The 26,386-nt window shown below is 38.0% G+C and overlaps 1 protein-coding gene across 1 annotated transcript in view; it reads right to left on the bottom strand.

Moving 5' to 3' along the window:
• The window catches only part of LOC133631093 (AT-rich interactive domain-containing protein 3B-like), a 202,041-nt gene extending 177,011 nt beyond the window's left edge, over window positions 1-25,030 (bottom strand). Inside the window, exons 1-2 of the mRNA XM_062023136.1 lie at window positions 24,726-25,030; window positions 16,149-16,802 (exon numbers count right to left, since the gene is read on the bottom strand). Coding sequence (XP_061879120.1) covers window positions 16,149-16,802; window positions 24,726-24,761 — 690 coding nt within the window. The 5' untranslated portion in view covers window positions 24,762-25,030. The remainder of the gene's footprint in view (window positions 1-16,148; window positions 16,803-24,725) is intronic.
• Window positions 25,031-26,386: the final 1,356 nt, after the last annotated feature.

Genomic DNA, 26,386 nt, shown 5'->3' with positions numbered 1-26,386 from the left:
AACAACTAAAGGAAAGTATGTGTTCATGGATAAGCCACAGCGGTGCGAACGACACGCCATAATCACAATTTTGGGTACCGTACCAAAAAATAAGATAAATACAGTGGAAGCTCGATTTATAAACTTAATTGGTTCTTGAACAGGGTTCATAAATTAAAAATTTCTCTATAAGGTATACCGGTATTGGTATAGTACCGCGATACTAATGAATCATATTAAATAAATATTTAAGATGATTAATTTAATATTTAAATTCATAAACAGGCTTCACCACACACCGTAGCTCACCGCCATCACAATGTAAACAAACCATAGGTGGATCCACACCAGACATCCACTGTAATGATACCAAGTACAGGAGCGTATCTAGTCGATACTACTAATATTATGTCGATATTTTTTAGCATCACAACAACTTTCGGTTTTTTTAAACGTATATTATGTTTATAAACTCAGAAAATATGTCCCTGGACACATGAGGACTTTGAATATGACCAATGTATGACCCTGTAACTACTTGGTATCGGATTGATACCTAAATTTGGGGTATCATCCAAAACTAATGTAAAGTATCAAAAGACAGAAGAATAAGTGATTATTACATTTTAACAGAAGTGTAGATAGAACATGTTAAAAGGGAAAGTATGCCGATATTAACAGTAAATGAACAAGTACACTTTCATTTTCTACCACTTGTCCTTAATAATTTTGACAAAATAATATAATGATAAATGACACAATATGTTACTGCATATGTCAGCAGCTAAATTAGGAGCCTTTGTTTGCTTATTTACAACTAAAAGACAAGTTATCTTGTATGTTCACTATTTTATTTAAGGACAAACTTGCAATAAGAAACATATGTTTAATGTACCCTAAGAGTTTTTGTTAAAATAAAGCCAATAATAAAACATTTTGTGGTCCCCTTTATTTAGTAAAGTATTGAAAAACATTTTGGTACCGGTACCAAAACATTGGTATGGGGACAACACTAACAAGAAACAATGTAAATATGATTAATGGGTTCCAACCTCAGCTAAAGTCCATATTTTAGTGAAGGTTTGTACAGGAAATAAAGTGATATACAGTACGTCAAACAAACATAACAAGGAGGTGATGAATCAACGGTCTCTTTATCAACAAGCCAAAACAACAACGACAAGCTCAACTGTCCTGTATGCGCTGCTCTGTCAACACACAGAAGTGCCTTTGGTGCTCTCACAATTGATCAGAAATCAAAACAAACCTAAACTTTAACGACCATAAACATTTTAAAAAGTAAAATCCACTTAAAGTACATTAACAACGCAGGGGAGCAGCTCATGAGCAGAAAGAGGAGAAGGGGCCGTGTGTGTGTGTGTGTATGTGGTCTTGAAAGACATACACACATTTGCAGACACACACAGGATCGCGGTCAATAAAGGTGGATTGTTCCGTGCAGGATTATACCGAGCTAAAGTTGCTTCCCTACTGTTTACTACTGTGGTCATTTCTAACAGACAGTTCCGCCATGTTTGATCGAGGATATATGTCGACAGCTGATCACCGTGATCAAACTCAAATTAATGGCAATCAACGATCATATAAATGCCCGGCCCTAAGCCACGCCCCCTCGGGTAATATACTTCCGGTGTTGTGACCTCTGTTTACGATCACGACAAACATAAACCTTCTTGCTGGCTACTAATAAATGCTCTAGAACAGTGGCCCCCAACCTTTTTGTAACTGCGGACCGGTCAACGCTTGAAAATTTGTGCCACGGACCGGGGGGTATGGCTTTTTTTTTTTTTGTTGTCATAAAAAAATACAATCATGCGTGCTTACGGACTGTATCCCTGCAGACTGTATTGATCTATATTGATATATAATGTAGGAACCAGAAATAATAATAACAGAAAGAAACAACCCTTTTGTGCGAAGGGAGGTTTTTTGGGTTGGTGCACTAATTGTAAGTGTATCTTGTGTTTTTTATGTTGATTTAATAAAAAAATTTAAAAAATGAAAATACAATTTTATTTTATTTTTTTATTTCTTGTGCGGCCCGGTACCAATCGATCGGGCCGTGGCCCGGTGGTTGGGGACCGCTGCTCTAGAACTCAGGTGTCAAACTCAAGGCCCGCCACATCATTTTGAATTGCCCGTGAAAGCCTGGAAATAACTCGGTTGGTAGAGTGGCCGTGCCAGCAACTTGAGGGTCCCGGGTTCCATTCCCGCTTCCGCCATACTATTTTACCATGAATTGATTAACGTGGACCCCGACTTAAACAAGTTGAAAAACTTATTCGGGTGTTACCATTTAGTGGTCAATTGTACGGAATATGTACTGTACTGTGCAATCTACTAATAAAAGTCTCAATCAATCAATCAAAATGCAGACTGCGGATGGATGTTCGCTGCTAGCTAGCTAGCTAGCCATGTCTTAAAGCACCTCTTCCTGAGGGAGTTTCAGTGTTAAAACTTCCCCTTTAGTTTTTAAGCCAAAATGCGTTCGTTCTACGTTTTCTGTGTACACACTGTGTCTGCTTGTAAGTACTCAGTGATTGTGCGCTGCCAAACATGCTCGTCTGCTCGTAAAACCAGCAATGTCATGACGTGACGACACGCCGTCATGCCCGGGAACCGGTACTTTTCAAGCAGAGTATTTAGTACCGTTTTTGATTCATTAGTATTGCGATACTATACTAGTACCGGTATACCGTACAACCCTAGAAGCCACAGATGTATAGATAGAGCGTGACTGCTGAGAAGAAAATGTCTGAATGTCAAAACAATTACCATATTTTCCGCACTATAAGGCGCACCTAAAAACCTCCAATTTCCTCAAAAGCTGACAGTGCACCTTATAATCCTGTGCGTCTTATATATGGATCAATATTGAGCCACAACAGGTCTCGCAACTACAGTAACTACGCCGACTTCATTTTCCCCCGTAGAAGGGCTTCTTCTTCTACGGGGGAAAATGAAGTCGGCGGCTACTTACCGTAGTTGCGAGACCTAAACTTTATGTAAAGACCCAAAAATGGCTCCTATTAAGAGACACGCTTACGACGCAGAGTTTAAACTCGAGGCGATCAGTCACGCAGTAGAACACGGGAATAGAGCAGCGGCGAGAGAATTTAACATCAACGAATCAAATCAATGGTGCGGAAGTGGAGGAAGCAACATGATGACCTGCGCCAAGTAAAAAAAGACTAAACAGAGTTTCCTAGGGAACAAAGCGAGACAGTTGGAGGACCAACTCGAACAGCGGGTTGTTGAACAGAGAGCAGCAAGTAGAAGTGTCAGTACAATCACTATTTGTCTTGTTGACATTCCCTTTAGCGCAGCTCCATCTAATGCAGGGGTGTCCAAACTTTTTCCACTGAGGGCCGCAAACGGAAAAATTAAAGCATGTGGGGGCCATTTTAATATTTTTCATTTCAAACCATAACAAAATATATGGATTTTTTGTATTTATTTTACCTTTAGGGGTCCCGGGGACCATAAAGGGTCTCAGTTATTAAAATGTTAAAAATAAGTCTAATTTGTATTATTATTTTTTATTTAACGCTTAACAGTAAATCTCTATATCAAATTTAAAAAAAAGAGAGCCCTAAAATATATATAATGCAGGAAACCATTGATTTTAATTATTTAATATTTTTGAGTCACCACAGTGAAAAGACAAATAAAATACCACTAAATATATTTGGGATCCAAAAGGTGCCCCACTCAAAGTGATACATTTTTGTTTTTTGTTTTTTTTACTTTCATCACTTAAGTTACGAGATCAACTTCAGATATATCTGTCGATTTTACGTTTGAACTATTATTTTGTTTGTTTTATGCTCTTTTGTCAAAGACAACTTTGTGGCGGCATAGCTCGGTTGGTAGAGTGGCCGTGCCAGCAACTTGAGGGTTCCAGGTTCGATTCCCGCTTCCGCCATCCTAGTCACTGCCGTTGTGTCCTTGGGCAAGACACATTACCCACCTGCTCTCAGTGCCACCCACACTGGTTTAAATGTAACTTAGATATTGGGTTTCACTATGTATGTTTTTTTTTTCTTGTTTTTTTTTCTTCTCTGTCTTGCCTCTTGGTGAGGGTGGTTACCTTTTTCCCACCTTTTTAAGGAGCGCCCTAAGTGGCTGATCCGTTGGCGGTCCCCTCTTGTCTCCCTGTAGCGTATGTCTGCTCTAAGCGGGATTGTGCCGAAAATATATTTTCAGTTCTTATGTGTCTTGTACATGTTAAGAATGGACAAATAAAGCTGCTCTGTAAAGCGCTTTGAGTCACTAGAGAAAAGCGCTATATAAATATAATTCACTTCACTTTTATATGGCAACTACACAATGTATGCAATATTTACCACATAAAACATTTCAAAAGTGAAAAATTTGAACTAATTGGAGCTTTGAAAATAATTAATTATAACATGGATTTTTTGTCATTGTTGTTTTTTTTTTGAGCAGTGGCAAAAAAAGAAAAAGAAAGAAAGACAAAAGAAAAAAAAAACAGCCTGCATGGCAGCTTTGTGTCAACATTGCAACTTTTTCTTGTTAGATTTCACCTCATTCCACTTTTTTTAATGTTCATTTTTATTTTTTGCAATAGCATTTCCAGAATGTGTGGCGGGCCGGTAAACAATTAGCTGCGGGCCGCGAATGGCCCCCGGGCCGCACTTTGGACACCCCCGATCTAATGGATGCATAACGTAACCCCAGCCTCTACTGTAGCGTCTATTCTATGCGCCTTATATTGCGGTGCGCCTTATATATGAACAAAGTTTTAAAATAGGCCATTCATTGAAAGGTGCGCTTTATAGTGCGGAAAATACGGTAGCTCAATATTTTGACACTCCTTCGACTTTTGTTCTTACACGCTACAATATTTCATTAAAAAAAATTTGAAAATTAATGTTTAAAAACGCAGACATTTTAAAAGCCTGTAATAATACCTGGGATTTATATAGCGCTTTTCTAAGTACCCAAAGTCGCTTTACATGTTAAAAACCCATCATTCATTCACACCTGGTGGTGGTAAGCTACTTTCGTAGCCACAGCGGCCCTGGGGTAGACTGACGGAAGCGTGGCTGCAAATTTGCGCCTACGGCCCCTCCGACCACCACCTATCATTCATTCAACATTCATTCACCGGTGTGAGTAAAACCTGCTGCAGTACGAAGTCGGCTTCCTCAATCTCTTCGATACGAGCAGGCACAAAATGGCTGCCAGCGGGACACAAAATGAACAGGAGGGCGTATTTGGCGCCATCTAAAAGCCTGTGAACGGAAAGGTTGGCAAAATGAAGGTTCCACTGCACACGCACCGTTATCATAACCTCACTAAACAAGAGTTTGATGGACATGGCTGACCTTTCCAAAGCACTTTCCGCGGTGTTGTTACGTCTGCTTTGCAACTCAAACGGCCGTCATTAAACCACTTAAAGCATTTCGACGTGGCCGGAGAGTGCGGCGGTTAGATGTTAAGTGCACGGGACTCTTCAGCAACGTGAAATGCTGCCGGGGCCTTTTCAGTCGTCTCCAACGCTGCTTTCAGAACATAATAAATGAGCCCTCGCCATTATTAAAGGCTAGGTGCGGGGGGGGCAGGTATTTGCGGCATCTGCCCGGCTCATCTCTGGCCTCTCAAAGACAATGACATCAAAAAAACAACAAAAAAACTGAAAGAAAAAAAAGGCAGCTCCCCTGCCTCCACACCACTGTCCTCCTCCCCCTGCAGCAGTGCAACCTGAAACTGCCTGAAGAGATGAGCCGCCATTAAATACTGCAGAGCTGACATAATGACAGGAAAGATAAAAGAGAGGAAACAAAAAAAAAAAAACAACAGCCAGACCAATTCTAGTCTCCCAACCCCCACGGGCTTGTTGGACCGCCCCCCTCCTAATAAAAGACATCGGGCCAGTGATAGGGCCACTGGCCGCCTGTAACTTTGCTTTGCTGTGATCTTCTGTTCTGACAAGAGCCGCACAAAAGCCAGGTCGTCTTACAGAATAAGATAACTCACCAGGACAATAATCGGCTTTTACGGCGCACTTCCATTACAGAGTTCTCACAAATAGGCTGTTATCTTTGCAAACTTCAAATGGGTCGCTTTGAGTTTGGTCTCAACCCAGCAGAGATGGAAAATGACATCCATTTACTGAAAAAAAACGTAGGAAAATGTCTAAATGTTTGCTTTCAAATGGTAACAAAAGTGGTCAAAAATACTTGATCCGTTTGATCCTGACCGTCATCAGAATTGAAGGTATGTTAACATGACAATAATATAGGAAAATAACGACATGTTCCTCTTCCTCCTTTATTTGCATGTGGGCCAAAAGTATGGTGACATGATTAAATAGAAGGAAAATGTCAACAACAAAAAAATTAAAGCAAAGAAATACAAAAATATTTCATTGGTAACTTTATTTGCAATTAAAAAATACTTAATCAGAATTAAATTTGAAAAATGTCTAAGTATCTATCTGGAAAGGTTAAAAAAAAAAAAGAGACCCAAAATCTGTCTAAATTTCCATTAGAAAATGTTGACAAAAGCAAAGAAAAAAGTTTTTGAAAGATATAGGATTAGCGACTATTTGTAGTTTCAGGTACTTTAACGGGACAAAAAAATGTAAACAATTATACGTCTAAAATGTTTTAACAAAAATGTCTAAAAGCCATCTAAAAATGTTCCAAAAAGTACTTTATTGGAATTTATTTAGAAAAATGTCTCAATATCCATCTGGAAAGGTTAAAATAAGTGACCCAAAATCTGAAAAATGTTTTAGTTTTTTTTTAAAGATATTGGATTAGCGACTATTTGTAGTTTCAGGTACTTTAACGGGACAACATTTTTTTTTTAACAATTATACGTCTAAAATGTTAACAAAAATGTCTAAATAGCCATCTTGAAATGTTGCAAAAAGTACTTTATTGGAATTTATTTAGAAAAATGTCTAAATATCCATCTGGAAAGGTTAAAATAAGTTACCCAAAATCTGAAAAATGTTTTAGTTTTTTTTAAAGGTATTGGATTAGCGATTATTTGTAGTTTCAGGTACTTTAACGGGACAACATTTTTTAACAATGTTAACAAAAATGTCTAAATAGCCATCTTGAAATGTTGCAAAAAGTACTTTATTGGAATTTATTTAGAAAAATGTCTCAATATCCATCTGGAAAGGTTAAAATAAGTGACCCAAAATCTGAAAAATGTTGTTTTTTTTTTTTAAAGATATTGGATTAGCGACTATTTGTAGTTTCAGGTACTTTAACGGGACAACATTTTTTTTAACAATTATACGTCTAAAATGTTAACAAAAATGTCTAAATAGCCATCTTGAAATGTTGCAAAAAGTACTTTATTGGAATTTATTTAGAAAAATGTCTAAATATCCATCTGGAAAGGTTAAAATAAGTTACCCAAAATCTGAAAAATGTTTTAGTTTTTTTTAAAGATATTGGATTAGCGATTATTTGTAGTTTCAGGTACTTTAACGGGACAACATTTTTTAACAATGTTAACAAAAATGTCTAAATAGCCATCTTGAAATGTTGCAAAAAGTACTTTATTGGAATTTATTTAGAAAAATGTCTCAATATCCATCTGGAAAGGTTAAAATAAGTGACCCAAAATCTGAAAAATGTTTTGTTTTTTTTTAAAGATATTGGATTAGCGACTATTTGTAGTTTCAGGTACTTTAACGGGACAACATTTTTTTTAACAATTATACGTCTAAAATGTTAACAAAAATGTCTAAATAGCCATCTTGAAATGTTGCAAAAAGTACTTTATTGGAATTTATTTAGAAAAATGTCTAAATATCCATCTGGAAAGGTTAAAATAAGTTACCCAAAATCTGAAAAATGTTTTAGTTTTTTTTAAAGATATTGGATTAGCGATTATTTGTAGTTTCAGGTACTTTAACGGGACAACATTTTTTAACAATGTTAACAAAAATGTCTAAATAGCCATCTTGAAATATTGCAAAAAGTACTTTATTGGAATTTATTTAGAAAAATGTCTCAATATCCATCTGGAAAGGTTAAAATAAGTGACCCAAAATCTGAAAAATGTTTTTTTTTTTTTTAAAGATATTGGATTAGCGACTATTTGTAGTTTCAGGTACTTTAACGGGACAACATTTTTTTTAACAATTATACGTCTAAAATGTTAACAAAAATGTCTAAATAGCCATCTTGAAATGTTGCAAAAAGTACTTTATTGGAATTTATTTAGAAAAATGTCTAAATATCCATCTGGAAAGGTTAAAATAAGTTACCCAAAATCTGAAAAATGTTTTAGTTTTTTTTAAAGATATTGGATTAGCGATTATTTGTAGTTTCAGGTACTTTAACGGGACAACATTTTTTAACAATGTTAACAAAAATGTCTAAATAGCCATCTTGAAATGTTGCAAAAAGTACTTTATTGGAATTTATTTAGAAAAATGTCTCAATATCCATCTGGAAAGGTTAAAATAAGTGACCCAAAATCTGAAAAATGTTTTTTTTTTTTTTAAACATATTGGATTAGCGACTATTTGTAGTTTCAGGTACTTTAACGGGACACATTTTTTTTAACAATTATATGTCTAAAATGTTAACAAAAATGTCTAAATAGCCATCTTGAAATGTTGCAAAAAGTACTTTATCAGAATTCATTTACAAAAATGTATAATATCCATCTGGAAAGGTTAAAAAAGTGACCCAAAATCTGTATAAATATCCATTAGAAAATGTTAACAAAAGCAAAAAAAAAAAAAGTTTTTTAAAAGATATAGGATAAGCGACTATTTGTAGTTTCAGGTACTTTAACGGGACAAAAAACTGTAAACAATTATACGTCTAAAATGTTTTAACAAAAATGTCTAAAAGCCATCTAAAAATGTTCCAAAAAGTACTTTATTGGAATTTATTTAGAAAAATGTCTAAATATCCATCTGGAAAGGTTAAAAAAGTGACCCAAAATCTGTATAAATATCCATTAGAAAATGTTAACAAAAGCAACAAAAAAAAAGTTTTTTAAAAGATATAGGATAAGCGACTATTTGTAGTTTCAGGTACTTTATCGGGGGGAAAAAATGTAAACTATCATACGTCTAAAATGTTAACAAAAATTTCTAAATTGCTTTCTTTAAATGTTCTTTAACATGATCAAAATACGGTAAATATTGAACATGTTGTTATGAAGGTGTCTGTCACTACATTATATATAGACTTGCAGTAACATTGATGGAGGGTTTTGAAGTTGTTTTAGAGGACTTTGAAGGCTACAATGGTGACTGTTATTAGCAACATTTTAGACTTAGACAAACTTTATTGATCCACAAGGGAAATTGTTCCGCACAGTAGCTCAGTTACAAAGGATGGAAAGGATGATGTACAAAGGGCACAAAAAGAGGGCGAAAACAAAAAGGTATTAAGTAGACTTAAAAATGTACCATAGTAGCAATATAAAATATAACATATGTAATCAGTGTTTCCCATAAACTGCCAAGATACCTGTGGCAGTGGGGGCGAGTAATTTGCATAATTTACTACAATAATATGATTTTCTCTAAAAAGGCTAAAAAAATGTATACTTACTAATTAATAATAACAGTTTTGATTTAAACGTCCATCCATCCATTTTACAATATAATTACAACACTTTATGTACATATTTATATACAGATTTGAACAATAAGTTATTCACTGAAATATATTTATTAATTGTGGTTCTTACAAAAATATATCTTATAAAATATAAAAGCTAAAATTTCTTTTAAAGCTCTGCCCCTTTAATTAGTGCATACTAAATAATTTAACTTTAGCCTACTACTACAACCATATTATTTACCAGCAACATAAAGTGAAACAGAGGCAGAGGTGTCCTGCCACAGTCAGTAACAAATAAACAGAAAACAGTAGTGGTCAAATACAAATAAGGCAACAACAGAAGTATCCTACACTTCTCTTTTGTAAAGTAAATCTGAACAGCCTATATGGGCATCTACATCAACTACCGTATTTCCTTGAATTGGCGCCGGGAATATAGTATTCGCCTGCCTAGAATTACAGCCGGGTCAAACTCGTTTCGCAAAATAATTAGCGCATGCTTGGCACTTCCGCCGGGTCAAATATGAGTCATTAAATGACTCCCGCCTCCAGGAGGTAGAGGGCGCTAGTGATCCTTCTTGCGACTACCAGTACTGCAGGAGACAGGTACTGCAGAAGAAGACAGCAAGCAGCAAGCATGCAGCAATTGTTTGCTTGCACTTTTAACATGGAGGATTACATATCTAAAATAAAACCGTTTTCTAAACTGGACTTTCAATCGAAGCAGGAGGTAATAATTAAAGGAATGTCTCCAGAGACTTTTAAAATTGAAGAAAGATGAGAAAGACTGCCTTTGATCAGAAGCAGCTGCACATGGACCCATCTACAAGTAAAGGTAAGATCATAATAACGTTTTTTTTATTAAATGTGTTTTTAATGATAAGGTATGCGCCGGAGTGAGAAGAGGTTTTAAAATAATTAGAGCATGCTTGCTCATTCCGCATGGTTTTGGTAACCGCAGGAGTGAGAAGAGGTTTTAAATTAATTAGCGCCCCTGCGGCTATTCAAGGAAATACGGTATATGATTTGCCTGAGAAGCTGGACAGGACAAAAAATAAAAAATAAAAATAAAATTTTTTTTAAATTTGTGGCGGACGTAATTCTTTCATGGCGGGTCGCCACAAATAAATGAATGTGTGGGAAACTGGTAATATTTACATATTATATGTACAGTATATAACATATGTACTTTTATATAATATATACAATATATAACAAATTCTAATTACCATGTACAATATTACAGTATATGAAACATCTGCAGCAAAAAAAAGGGCAGCATAAAATAGAGAGTAGAACCAGCAGAAAAGATACATTATAAACAAAGAGAGGTAGCTAACATAGAAGGTGTCAGGTAATACAGTGTTGCCCAACCACCGGTACCCGGGCCGCACAAGAAATGTAAAAAAAAAAAAAAAAAAAAGTTTTTTTTTTTTTAAATCAACATAAAAAACACATTATATATCAATACAGATCAATACAGTCTGCAGGGATACAGTCCGTAAGCACACATGATTGTATTTCTTTATGAAAAAACAAAAACAAAAACAAAAAAAAAACCCCGGTCCGTGGGACAAATTTTCAAGCGTTGACCGGTCCGCAGCCACAAAAAGGTTGGGGACCACTGAGGTAATAGACAGATATCATCTATTGCTGTATGGCGAGTGATTACACAGCTGGATGGAGTGCGGAATGAAGGAGTTTTAAGCGTTTATTGTCTTTGAAATCATAAAAAAAATTAAAAAAAATAAAACTGTTCTTGTCTCATAATGATTCTGAATGATGGGCAAAATTCCCAAAAAAGTGCAGTTCCCCTTTAAAAAAATGTTAAAAGTGGAAAGAAAATCCCAAATCTACAACATTATCGTGTGACCCAATATTTGTGTTTTCGCTGGACCAAAGCTCAGATCCACCCACAGGGTTTTTGGAAACGCGCCAGTGCGCAACAACAACCTGACGAACACGTCATCGGACTTGGCAGAGGTAATACCACAACTACTCCTCCTCATACTTTTAGCTTTCCATTGCATCAGGCCGACCGCGTCCTTGCAGCCCAATTTAGCATTTGGCAGCGCCGCCCGGAAGACATTGGCCGTCAAATATAGCGCGTAATAAAAGCCAGACACGTGACGGCAGCTCGGTTACCGCACTTCTCCTCCTCTACTACTACTGCCGCTGAACCGTGTGGAGCTCGGCCCGCTTCCAAGTTAGCATTCCAGCGTCCTGTAACATTGTGCTGAGGCAATATTTATCTTGAAGGGAAAGTGCACTTGGCACACAGCCGAAACTCTAGTGGAGGCGAGTGGGGGGGCTTGGAGCGCAGTAAGCTGCTACTGTGCTACCTTCCCACCCAAAATCCTCGCGCTGACCCGGGCCAACCACCCACGGCGGGCCCTGCTGACTTGACTACCAAGATCCCGGCCAAACCTGAGTCTGAGCCAAGCGCCGAGAGGGAGACACGCACACACACACACTTTGCGCACACACACACACACACTTTGCGCACAAGCCTGGCCCTCTGCCAGGACTCACTTAAGCGGATTTTTTTTGCCACAAAAGCCAATTGTGGGTCAAAGCAACACACACAACGGGGAAGTGGCGCCGCTGTGAAGAGCAACCCGAAAGAGGCTTGACAACTGACGGTGACGTCACCACAGAGAGCCCCCTACAACCCCCCCCCCCACACACACACACACACACCACCGGTCTACGAAACCTCAAAAGACTCGCAGAACAGGAATAAAAATGTCTGCTAAAAAAGCGCTGACAGCGACTTCAGTGCCAAAAAAAGGAAGCAAACATTTGATCTTGTTTAATCCGCCACGTTCCTCGGGGGGGAGATTCTTGCTTTTGATTACTTTCGCATTTTTAGTGCGTCGCGCAAATCCCAGCACAGTTAATAAGACAACACACACATTCTTGTATTTGTTACCTTCTAGAGACCTCCGCAAAATGCCTACCTCTTTAGGACCACCCTTTCTAGATATATAAAGATTTGTATTTACAACATGAATAATATATACATACTATGCAAGTATAAAAAAGGTAAGCTTTTAGTTATTTATTTATTTTTTAGTTTGTAATTGTTTTTTAATCTTCATTAGTTACTTCAAGTTATTAGAGTATGTCTGTATATACATTTTTTTTTATTTTTTTTGGCCAAAGGGGGCGCATTTCAATTTCTTACACACACTTGTTATTTCATATGTTGACCAGAGAAGGAGCACTTTTAAAGCAGACACACAGTCAATTTGAAAAATCCCTCCTTTTTTGGGACCACCCTAATTTTGGGGGTTGCGTGAGAAAAAATACACAAGTCTTTGGCTCGATAGCATGTCGGTGCTGGTGCCAGCAAATCAAAAGAGTGGTTAGTACGGCTAAATAAATAAATATTATCAGGTTAAGTTAAAGTTAAAGTACCAATGATTGTCACACACACACTAGGTGTGATGAAATTATTCTCTGCATCTGACCCATCACCATTGATCACCCCCTGGGAGGTGAAAAGAGCAGTGAGCAGCAGCGGTGGCCGTGCCAGGGAGTAATTTTTGGTAATTTAACCCCCAAATCCAACAACCCTTGATGCTGAGTGTCAAGCGGGGAGGTAATGGGTCCCATTTGTATAGTCTTTGGTATGACTCGGCCGGGGTTTGAACTCACAACCTACCGATCTCAGGGCGGACACTCTAACCTGTTCATTGTATTTTAATTTAGGGGGGGCGTGAGAAGAAAAAAATACACAAGTTTTTTTTTAATTTTGGCCAAAGGGGGCGCATTTTAATTTCTTACGCACACTTGTTATTTCATATGTTGACCAGAGGGGGAGCACTTTTAAAACCGACACACAGTCAATTTGAAAAATCCCTCCTTTTTAGGACCGCCCTCATTTTGATAGATTTCACCACCAGGGGTGCAAATGAGACATTCTCTATTAGATGCAATAGTTTTCCGTATTGGGGCCATGATTTATGTCCTAACTTGTTCACACCTCCTCATATGGAAGCTACTTTTCCTTGTTGATGTCTCAAGAAGGGTAGAAATACAAGAAAACACACACACACACACACACACACACTATTAGTGGCGTCCCGCGCAAGAACACACATATAAGCGTAAGGGTGGACTGTTGTGAGGAATCAAACTTGGTGTGTTACCAAAAAAATGAAAGAAAATGTATAAATATACATCTTAAAATGTGTATATTTACACAAAGTTGGAAGAAAAAAAAAATCATCACATTTAAGATTAATTCTGAAACTTTGTTTCCATGACAAATAAATAGGTAAAATGTTCAAATATAAGGGCAGGGATTTTTTGTGTACCACATGATTCGATTCAGAATCGATTCTAAATCAAGACTTTTTTTTAACAACAGTGGGTGCCAGTTCTATAATTAACTACATTCCAAAGCTCTAATACATTTCTATATTACCTAAAAGTCATATACAAATGAGGCAACAAGAGAAGTACTCCACACTTCTCTTTTGTAAAGTAAATCTGTACAGCAGATATGATCATCTACATCACAGGTATCAAACCCAAATTTGGCCCGCCACATCATTTTTTTGTGGCACCCAAGAGCCTTAGAAATAATCTTCATCTTTCTCATTAAATGCAAATATATCAAATTTGACAAAACTATAACATGTACTGCATGCAATAGCATGTCTTTTACTTTAATATTACCACATAATACACATTCCAAGCATTTTTTGTCAAAAATAAAAATGAACACTTAAATATCTGCTTGTTACCATTCAGTTATTTGTTTGTAAAAAAAAATCCAAAAACAAAAGGCAATTGTGTAATAATATCATGGGGCGATTTTACATTAATATTTATATACATTTACTTAAACAATTAAGCTGCCCTTTGGGGTTAGCCATAACTTCAAAGTGGCCCTCAAAGAAAACGAGTTTGACACCCATGATCTACATCAACAAATCAAAAATAATAAATATATATTTTTATTTATTTTATTTTTTTTCAATCGATTAAGAATCGTTGCAAATAAGATTCATTCAAAATAGGGCTGCAACAATTATATTTGTCGACAATAGTCGTGACGTCATCACTCATGTTATTCCGGGTAGAAGTGGGTCCGCACTGCCACTAACAAAAACATCTCCAGTGATAACATGTAAAGTGTGAGAACAATTCCTCTTATTATTGTTAAAAACATGAATACCTTGCTCGTTTTGCAAAGTGGACATTGTTTGACCTCTTTTTTAGGAAGTTATATTTTGTGGTGTGTGATTTGTTTTCATTGCTGCTATTGTAACAGTTTTTTAATACATAAACAAGGTTCTTTTTTTTTTTTTTAGAAATCTGCCTTTCCTTTTTTTTTTACATTTTATTAGTCATTTTAATTTTTGTAACAGCTGAGTGAGCGGCACAGTTACAGCATAAATAAATAATGAATGAATTAGTCATATTTGTTGTTAGTAAGCACTTGCCTAAGATAACTTAAGCTGCATTTACAAGTCGATGGAAAAATGAGTGCTATTCAATATGTGTACGCTTTATTATCCGACTCATCGATAAGATAATCGTTGACTAATCGGCTATCAAAATTTTTTTTTTTACACCACTACTAAATACCTATCTGAAAAAAATTCAGAAAGTGACCCAAACTGTAACGTAAGCAATTGTGTTTGTAGCAGCAGCAACATTTAAACAGTCAGTACGTCCACTCAGACATGGTTAAAGAACATTTATGTCATCCCATCTTTGCCTGTTTTTTTTCTCCAAAGACGGAAAAGTTGTTGAAGTTTCAAAAAAAAAAAGTTTAATACAGTGGTATCTCAGGATACGAGTTTTTCGGAATTTGAGCCGCCTCTCAAGTAACTGTTATGCACCCGCTCTTACTTGCTAGCATTAGTTTAAAGCTAGAGATGGACATAAGCGTGGGAAGGAAGAAAGCGAGTGTGTAGGACAGTGCTGAGATGAAGAAGTGAATGATATTCAGTGAATTAAAGAAATAAATCATCAAAAACATGGCCGAGTGTGTGGCGCATCACCGCCAACCTGCACCACGCTGACGGAGGATGAGCCCGACGTCAGCCAAGGACGTTAAAATAATGTCTAAACGGCGGAAATGTATCCATGAAAATGTGGAGAAGCTGCTGATGGTGTGTTTGACGGAGAGGCAGCTCAAGCACAACTCTGTACAATCGTATTGCATTACTTTATAAAACTATTGTTTTTGTTCTATATTCTATAGCAGTGGTTCTCAAACTGTTGCCACCAAGTACCACCATCATGAATAACATTCAAATACAGTAGCGTAGTCAGCCTAAGTATTCATTAAAAACAAGGTAGAGGTTTTATTTGACAAGTACATTTAATATTTTGGCCACAGTAACATTTCACGTGGTTTGAACAGTAACACTGTGTTTGAATATTTTAATTAAGTGCTTCTTGGGCGTACCACTAGATGGAGCCTGCGTACCATTGGTGGTACATGTACCACAGTTTGGGAAAATTTGGACATTTTCCCGAGAGTACTGGTGGACTTTAGTATGAAAGGCAATCAGACAGGAAGTGATGTCATAAGAGGAGTAAACTGACCTGTCTGAAGTGGTCGTCAAAGCTCCAGTCCGCCTGGCCGTTGGGGGAGGTAGCAGGGTGGGCCCCCGCGGGCGACAGCCCCTCGTCGGGCTCCTGCTTGACTCGGATAGGCGGGGATGGCGGCCTCTGGGGCGCCGACGCGGCAAAGCTGACGTAGGGGCGGGTCTGCTGGATGCGGGCGGCGCTCTGCTGCAGCGCCAGCGTCTGCTTGCGGAGGAACTCCAAGCCGCCGGCGCCGCCCTCCTCCTCGTCGCTGCGCTCGTCGCCGTCCATCATCTCGTTGTCGTCGTCCTCGTCGACCGAATCTCGACCCCGGTCGTCGTCCTCCTCCTTCTCAGAGTCCACGCTGCTCTGGTTGGACACGCGGGGGGGTAGCGCGCCGCCGCCGCCGCCACCGCCGGGCATCGCCCCCACCGCCAGGCCCTTGCCCATGAAGTTGGCCCCGGAAGCCCGGGCGGCCGCCAGGATGGCCTGCTGGGCGGCCACCTGCTGGGCGTACATGATGTGGGCCTCTCGCAGCTTCCTCTCCTTGCGCTCCATTTCTAGTCGCGCCTGCTGCTGGCGCTGGAGTTGCTCCATCACCGCCTCCAGCTTCATGCCCCCTGTGGAGGAGCTCTGAGGAAAGGCTACGCCGGCCTCCTGAGACATGCTGGGCTGCGGGTGGGAGACATGGGCGCTCAAACGTGTCATCAGACACCCTGTTTATCGACATAAACTAAAACATTTCACTTTAACCACAACTATACACTTCAAGCTCATTGTCTTTTCTCATAATGCACTACTTTTTATGGCAAACTTTGGAAATATTCACTTTATTAAAGTCAATTATTAATCACGCGTTGGTTTTTGATACAGCCAAAGAACATAGCTTCAACTTTTCTGCAAGTCAAACTGCAAAATGCACTCACCACTTCACTAGTTTGCAACGTAAAACTTTTTTTTGTTATTTTTTGTTCACTTTTTTTTTATTACAAATATTTTATGAAATTTTTTTCAGAATTGTTTTTTTTCATTACTTTTTTTTATTTTTTGTATTACTTTTTTTTGTAATTACTTTATTTTTTTATTACTTTATTTTCCCCAATATACTGTGCTAAGTCTTTGATTTATTTTGTACAATTTCCATTGTGTCTATTATTATTTGTGCACTTTCATTTTTGAAATTGTTCTTGATTTATTACATCAATTGATTGACCATGCATCACTTCCTAGGGACAAGCGGTAGAAAATGGATGGATGGATTGACTTTCTGTTAAAAACATTGCACACTGACAAAGACCTTGTCGAAACCGGTTTGTGTTTTGTTCGCACCTGAGCAGTTTATATTAAAATTATAAGAAGGACACGAGTGTTGTTGGCCTTGTTTTTCTTTAAGTTTCTTTAACTACGCACCAACTCTCCTATTAAGGGGATTTAGTCCAACAAACTCGAGCTTTTTATTCAAATAAAAGTTGTTTTTTTTCTCCTCTTGTTCCGGCTTATTTTTTGCCCCCGTGAGCTTCGGAGTCACACATCTAGCAAAACATGGCTAATGCTAACGCAAACGAGACGTTTGTTCCAAAGAAAAGAAAAGTGTTGTCAGTGGTTTGGTTTTGTGGCAACAAAAGTGGAACAAATGACTGCATGCTGCAAAGTTTGTTAAAAAAAAAAAAAAAAAGACAGCAGCACAAAAAACATATTCCAGCATCAAGCCAAATGGGGGAAATTAATCGGTTTACGAGAAGAAAAAGAACACAACTAACTCCCGATAAAAAGTGTGGTGGAAATACGGTGGAGAACCCGATAATATCACTCATTTATTTATCAGTACAAACCACTCTTTGTCTATGTTTACACTGCAGGCCAAAGTAACCCAAAACTGATTTTTCAAAATTTTTTTTTTTTTTTCCAGCTGACTCTTTACACTGCAAGTAAAATGTGATCGTTATCAGTCTCCAGTGTAAACGCGCACAGGCCCCAATGTGGCCCCAATGTGGCCCCAATGCCTCTAATGCGGCTCTAATCTGGCCTTGACGTCTCTTGCATGCGCAGTTCGATAAAGTGAAAACAAAGAAGTTGATTGAATTTCGTAAATTAACAAGGAAGACGCTACTACTACTACAAAATAAAATACAAGGCGCCATCATAGATATGGTCGCCACACCTTTAAAAATTGGGGGATTTACGTGAAACTACAAAACCCAAAACCAGTGAAGTTGGCCTGCTGTGTAAATCATAAATAAAAACAGAATACAATGATTTGCAAATCCTTTTCAAATTATATTCAATTGAATAGACAGCAATGACAAGATATTTAATGTTCAAACTGAGAAACGTATTTTTTTTTTTGCAAATCAATAACTCGTCAGAACACAGAACACTTTTCCACTTTGCATCAGTCCATTTTAGATGAGCTCGGGCCCAGCGAAGCCGGCTGCGTTTCTGGGTGTTGTTGATAAATGATAAATATGATAAATAAAAAATATGATAAATAGTTCTGAAGTGTTCCTGAGCCCTTTACACACTGATGTCGGTTTTGATGCAGGGTTTGAAGGTCCGTAATATCATCGCTTACGTGCAGCAATTTCTCCAGATTCTCTGAACCTTTTGATGGTTATTCCTTGCAATAGCTGGTTGAGAAATGTTGTTCTTAAACTGTTGGACAATTTGCTCACGCATTTGTTGACAAAGTGGTGACCCTCGCCCCATCCTTGTTTGTGAATGACTGAGCATTTCATGGAATCTACTTTTATACCCAATCTTGGCACCCACCTGTTCCCAATTAGCATGTTCACCTGTTTGGATGTTCCAAATAAGTGTTTGATGAGCATTCCTCAACTTTATCAGTCTTTTTTGCCACTTGTGTCATCTTTTTTTTAAACATGTTGCAGGCTTCAAATTCTAAATGAGCTAATATTTGCAAAAAATAAAGTTTACCAGTTTGAACATTAAATATCTCGTCTTTGCAGTCTATTCAATTGAATATAAGTTGAAAAGGATTAGCAAATCATTGTATTCTGTTTTTATTTACCATTTACACAACGTGCCAACTTCACTGGTTTTGTAAATGAAAGTAATATAATGTATGAATGTATATATATATAGTGTGATATTGTTGGTAGGGTTTGAATCACTCACAAGGTACCTTGCATGATGATAAAGAAGCACAGTAAAAAACCATCTGGCACAGATTAAGTGTTTTATCCACGTACTAAAACCATAGAGACTTCTCAATGCTACATTTGTATGTAGTATTTGTTATAGTATTTTGTTTAATACTTAAGTTTGTGCTTTATCCATCTTTAATTTTGAAGTTTATTTATTTGCATACAATGATGTGTTATATTTTTATTAGGAATTTTATTTGAGACAGAAGTTTTGCCTCCCAGAAGAAGCTCGATATTTAATATTTGTATTGATCAACACATATGCCAGAATCATATCGGTTTGGTTTTTTGAAAATTATTTTTGGATACAAAGTTCTGTAAGTATATTCTCTAAAAGAATCCCACTTTATAAATAAAGTATTTTTGCTAAGCGTAAGATACAGTGCCATTTCAAACTACTTTTTGATCAACTAAAAGCAAACTTTGGTTTCATGAAAAACTAAAAAAAAAGTTTTTGAAAAAAATAGAAAATGTATTTTTTTTGGGTGAAAAAATCTAATTTTATTTTTAGGCCACAAACGATAAAGTATCAGGGGGACGTGCGGAAAAAATACACAAGTCTTTGGCTCTATAGCTTGTCGGTGCAGGTGCCAGCTAATCAAAGAGTTGTTGGTACTTAGACTTAGACTTCCTTTTTATTGTCATTCATTTGAACTTTACAGTACAGATAAGAACGAAATTTCGTTGCATTAGCTCATGGTAGTGCAGGATAAAAAAGCAATAAGGTGTAGATATAAATAAATAGATTACTGTACAGATAAATATATTGCACTTTAGCATATGCATCCACGTTTATGGATGTATGTTATATTGTCTTTATATTCCAGCGAGTTAATCCATTTTGGGGGGGAATTGAGGGGATTATTATGATGCGTTCAAGAGTCAAATGTACAAAGTACGGCTAAATGAATAAATATTATCAGGTTCTGAATCCTATTTCGTGAGAAAAAATACACAACTATTTGGCTCGATAGCATGTCGGTGCTGGTGCCAGCAAATCAAGAATGGTTAGTACCGCTAAATAAATAAATATCAGGTTTCCATCGTATTTCAATTTAGGGTGGGGGTGTGAGAAAACCATACACAAGTCTTCGGCTTGGTGGCAAGTACTGTAGGTGCTGGTGCCAGTTTACACTGCACACTAAATCTGATTTGTTTGCCCTCAAGTGACACAGATCTGATTTTTTTTTTGCCAGTCTAAACGCTCCAAAGTGCTTCAAATCTGATCTTTTGGCATCGGATTCAGGCCACGTCAGGAGGTCGTCCGAATTAATTTGATCTTTTCAAATCTAAGTCAGTCTCAACGCAATGCGACCCGAATGTGATTTTCTTGTTCTTTTACGCAATTCAATCAACTTCTCTGTCTTCACTTCATCAAACTGCGCATGCGAGTGACGCCAAGGCCACATTGGGGCCTGTGTGCGTTTACCTTATTTTTCAGACTATAAGGCGCACTTAAAATCCTTTCATTTTCTCAAAACTCGACAGTGCGCCTTATAACCCAGAGCACCTAATGTACGGAATAATTCTGGTTGTACTTACCGACCTCGAAGCAATTTTATTTGGTCAGTGTTTCCCACACATTCATTTATTTGTGGCGGCCCGCCACGAAAGAATTAAGTCCGCCACAAAAAAAAAAAAAAAAATTTATTTGTCCTGTTCAGCTTCTCAGGCAAATCATATAGTTGATGTAGATGCCCATATCGGCTGTTCAGATTTACTTTACAAAAGAGAAGTGTAGGATCAAGATTTTTGGAGCTCTTTGTTCAGTGGATCAGATGTTTGATGAAGCTTTGTGTCTATCTACCACCACTACTGTTTATTTGTTACTGACTGTGGCAGGACACCTCTGCCTCTGTTTCACTTTATGTTGCTGGTAAATAATACGGTTGTAGTAGTAGGCTAAAGTTAAATTATTTAGTATGCACTAATTAAAGGGGCAGAGCTTTAAGAGACATTTTAGCTTTTATATTTTTATAAGATATATTTTTTGTAAGAACCACAATTAATAAATATATTTCAGTGAAAACCTTATTGTTCAAATCTGTATATAAATATGTACATAAAGTGTTGTAATTATATTGTAAAATGGATGGATGGACATTTAAAACAAAACTGTTATTATTAATTAGTAAGTATACATTTTTTTAGCCTTTTTAGAGAAAATCATATCATTGTAGTAAATTATGCAAATTAATCGATGATGTCATGGTGACCCCGCCCATAGCCACGCCCCCACCGCCACAGGTATCTTGGCAGTTTATGGGAAACACTGTTGGTACATGGTGTAACGATAAGTGTGACCAGTAGATGGTAGTCACACATAAGAGATACGTGTAGACTGCAATATGACGCCAGTAAACAACACCAATACTTTAAATGTTCCATTGAAAATAAAGAACATTACACACGGCACTCAAAAATCTGTCAAAATGTTTTAGTATGACTTTAAAGCCGCACCGCTTGATGGATTGTGGGCCCATTACGGCTACCGTAGTCAGATATACAAGTATTACTATGGTGTGTGTATAAGGACCGCAAAATGGCACCCATTAGACATATTATCTGGCGTTTTTTTCGCAATATTATGCCAAACCAACTTTTCTTACCTTCTGGTACCTGCTGATCTGTATTTGAGATCTGCATAAGTCCTGAAAATTTGCGCAAGTCCACCACTGTAGTAGATAATCTTTTTTTTCTTTCCACTATCTTCTTGTTATGGGACATTCACCCTCTGCTGTAGCCATTTCTAATATAAAGTAGCGTAAAGTTCTAACTTATATCTCGCTATGAAAGTGCGAAAAACTACCGGTGTAGTGAGTTTACATTATTCACCCAAGGAACTTTAGTTATTAGAGAGTTCCGGTCGGACGGTTTTTCACGGGAAAACATTTCCGACGTTATTGCACTAGTGAGCCACGGATGAGGAGATGCTGCTATGTTATTGATTGAAGTAAAGTCTGAATGTCATTAAAACAGTTAGCGCCATCTTTCGACACTTCTTCCACCCCCGTCCTTGCACGCTACACCGCTACAACAAAGATGACGGAAAGAAGACGCCGCCGAAGGTGAGCCACGTAAATAAGACCGCCCACAAAACGGCGCAACCTGAAGCGACTGTCAGAAAGCGGCTTGAAGATGATCTGTAAAACATAATCCTTGCAACATTTTGACCAAAGAACCACCATTACATGTTATGTAGACTGATTGATTGATTGATTAAAAATGTTATTAGTAGATTGCACAGTACAGTACATATTCCGTACAATTGACCACTAAATACTAAGACCCGAATAAGTTTTTCAACGTGTTTAAGTCGGGGTCCACGTTAATCAATTCATTCAGACCACAAGGAAATGTTTGAAATTTTGGAAAAAAATAATCATAATATGACCCCTTTAGTGTGCCTTATAATCCGGTGCGCCTTTTGTATGAAAATAGACCTGAATAGACCCGCTCATCGGCAGTGCGCCTTTTAATCCGGTGCGCCCTATGGTCCAGAAAATGGTATTTATTAATTATTGATTAACTCCTGGCATTTTTAGAAATCTAATAGACTCGATTAATTCTAAACATTTTAGCTATCGACTATTTAGCTATGGGGACGGCGTGGCGCGGCTGGGAGAGTGGCCGTGCCAGCAACCTGAGGGTTCCTGGTTCGATCCCCAGCTTCTACCAACCTAGTCACGTCCTTTGAGTCCTTGGGCAAGACACTTCACCCTTGCTCCTGATGGGTCGTGGTTAGGGCCTTGCATGGCAGCTCCCGCCATCAGTGTTTGAATGAGTGTGTGAATGTGTGTGTGAATGGGTGAATATGGAAATAGTGTCAAAGCGCTTTGAGTACCTTGAAGGTAGAAAAGCGCTATACAAGTATAACCCATTACCATTTAGCTATTGAATAGTTTGTATATTTGTTATTTTATGATATCGTGCCCGTGTGTCTTATTGACGTTTGTTATTGTGCCGACGATGCTTCAAACTAGGGCTGCAACTAACGATTAATTTGATAATCGATTAATCTGTCGATTATTACTTCGATTAATCGATTAATAATCGGATAAAAGAGACAAACTACATTTCTATCCTATCCAGTATTTTATTGGGGAAAAAACAGCATACTGGCACCATACTTATTTTGATTATTGTTTCTCAGCTGTTTGTACATGTTGCAGTTTATAAATAAAGGTTTATTTAAAAAAATAAAAAAATAAAATAAAATAAAAATAAAATAAAATAAAAACTTTGCGCATGCGCATAGCATAGATCCAACGAATCGATGACTAAATTAATCGGCAACTACTTTAATAATCGATTTTAATCGATTTAATCGATTAGTTGTTGCAGCCCTACTTCAAACCTAAGGTTCCTAACAAATACAAAAAGTATCATATTTTCCCGGTACACTGGAGTCTGATAGAGATCATATTTCACTTGCAGTGTAAAAAGTCAGCTGGAAAAAATAAGATTCCGAAAAAATCCAATTTGGGCCACTTTGGCCTGCAGTGTAAACGTAGTCAAAGAGTGGTTTGTACTGATAAACAAATGACTGATATTATCCGGTTCTCCATCGTATTCCAGTTTGGAGAGGGGGGGGGGGCGTGAGAAAACAATACACAAGTGTTCGGCGTGGGTGCCTGCAACTAAAAGAGTGGTTTGTACGGATGAATAAACAAACAAATATCAGATTTTCCATTGTTTTTCATTTTAGGGGGGGGGCGTGAGAAAAATATATATCCCATTGAAAAGCACTGACAGAGCAGAAGTGCATTGAGAATATGAGCATTTCCCTTTAAAACTTGTTGAAATGCAGTTTTTTCAGCTTCTAAGCGTAAAAAAAGAAAACATGTCATGGGGAAACTAACTCTAAAAGTATTCGGCAACTACCACGACCTGTTTTTTTATTTATTTTATATTATTTGACACACAATCCGCAAGAAAACGCAAGCATGCTTTGCGGTCGTGCTCTCCACACGTCAAAACCCGGTCACTCGTGATAATATTTCACGCTGAGCCGTGCTAAAAAAGTTAAAAGTTTGTGCAAGTTTGGAATATTTCAGAAAAACGTCGTTAGGCGTGCAAGAAAGTAGTTAAAAAGCGACACAGACCCCGAATAGCGAGCGTCAACACTGTCAAAAAGAAATGGGTCTTCCGGTTAAAACTCAATTAGCCACATTTGGGAATTAATCTTTTACTGTAGTAAATGTTATTATTTATGCTTTGCACGGTTATAAAACAACAAGTGACGTTTAAATGAGCGACTTTATAGCGACCCCCCCCCTCCCAACCCCCGTGCACGCACACCGAGCTGCTGCGCGCGTTAATGCCGTCGAAAGATAACAAAAATGTATTTTTCCAGTGTCGGGTTTGGTGGAAAAAGCTTCTTTTTTTTCAAGAAAAGGTAAGGAGCGTGAAGACAGGAGTGAGTACTCACCATTTGCGCCTTACTAGTGCCTGAGTTGTCCACCATGCCTCCTCGCTGCCTCGCTGCTGGCACTCGTTCAAAACTCACTTGTAAACACACGCGCGCGCGCGTCACTCCGCGTGAACGCGCACGTCCGGGGGAGGCGGAAGAAGGGCGGGAGGCGCGCAAAGCGAAGTAGTTCAAGCTCTTCTGGGTTTTTTTTTAACCGTACTTTCCTTTCCAATGTCTTCTTCTTCTTCTTCTTGTCACCTTTGCCGGTGTATTTTTTATTTATTTCATCGACATTTGTTGCTCTACGTGCGACGTTCAGGGCGTACGCAGAGTTCCTGTGTGATGGCCCCGTTGCGTTCAAGGAGACTCGGAAATTATTAAACCAATGCGGCTACTTTTTTTTAATTTGCTCATTGCAAAGCTTGTTCGTCAAATAATTGTTAGCGTAGTCTAAATACAGCAAATTACACGTTTATACTTTAACTTTATCAATAATAAGACGCTCCCATAATGCAAAGTTGGCCAATACAGATTTGTATTACACGACACACTAACACTGCATGGGAAACTCGTCACAGCACTTTACTACCCCCTAGTGGTGGTGGAGAAAAACACACTAGATAACAACAATTAGGACTGTTCAACTTCTAGGAGGTGGAAACATTAAAGTTAAAGTACCCATGATTGTCACACACACACACTAGGTGTGGCGAAACTATCACCCATGATCACCCCCTGGGAGCAGTGAGCAGCAGCGGTGGCCGCGCCTGGGAATCATTTTTGGTGATTTAACCCCTAATTCCAAACACTTTAATTACTGGGTCCCATTTTTATAGTCTTTGGTATGACTCGGCCGGGGTTTGAACTCACGACCTACCGATCTCAGGGCGGACACTCTAACCACTAGGCCACTGAGCCTTCACTGATTCAATTTTATATTTAGTGTCAATACTATTTATTATTTTATGTCACAAGTTAAAACAAGAGTAACATGTAACACTAGTCAAAGATCGTTTATACAATGAAAATTATCTGTTTTTTATGGATCTACTGCAACAATTCTAGTAAAAGATCCTCTATATATGACAGGAGCAGGGGCGCCGCTAGGGATTTTGAGCCCCATGAAAATAATCTTTACAGGGCCCCCTGTATTATAATTTCATTAGGGGCCTCTCTGGGCCCCCCTCCATCATGGGCCCCTAGAGTCAGTCTCCTTTACCCCCCCTTTTCGGCGCCCCTGGACAGGAGGACTGTTTTTGAAGACCTATTGCAAAAAAATGTGAGCCAAAACCCCCTCCATATGTGACAGGAATGAGCTGCTGTTTTTCAAATAAAAACAGTAGACAAAGATCCTCTATATGACAAAAGCTATCTGCTGTTTTTAGCAACAAAAAAAATGCTAGTCAAAGATATTCTATATGTGGCAAGGCCACTTTTTATAAGGACATAATGCACACAAAAAAAAGTTTGTCCAAGAGCCTCTGTGAGAGGCATGTTCCGCGTTTTTTGGGGACCTACTGCAAAAAACACTGGTCAAAGATCCTCCATACGACAGAAGCCCTCTGCTGTTTTCAAAAGAACTACCGCAAACACGCTAGCCCGAGATTCTCTATATATGATAAGAGCATTCTACTCTTTTTAGGGATTTACTGCATAAAAGCTGGTCAAAGATCCTCTGT

Source organism: Entelurus aequoreus, linkage group LG02 (assembly GCF_033978785.1).
Source record: "Entelurus aequoreus isolate RoL-2023_Sb linkage group LG02, RoL_Eaeq_v1.1, whole genome shotgun sequence".
NCBI lineage: Eukaryota > Metazoa > Chordata > Actinopteri > Syngnathiformes > Syngnathidae > Entelurus > Entelurus aequoreus.
The sequence above is the reverse complement of the archived record's forward strand: the minus strand, read 5'-3'. Positions and strand labels throughout refer to the sequence as shown.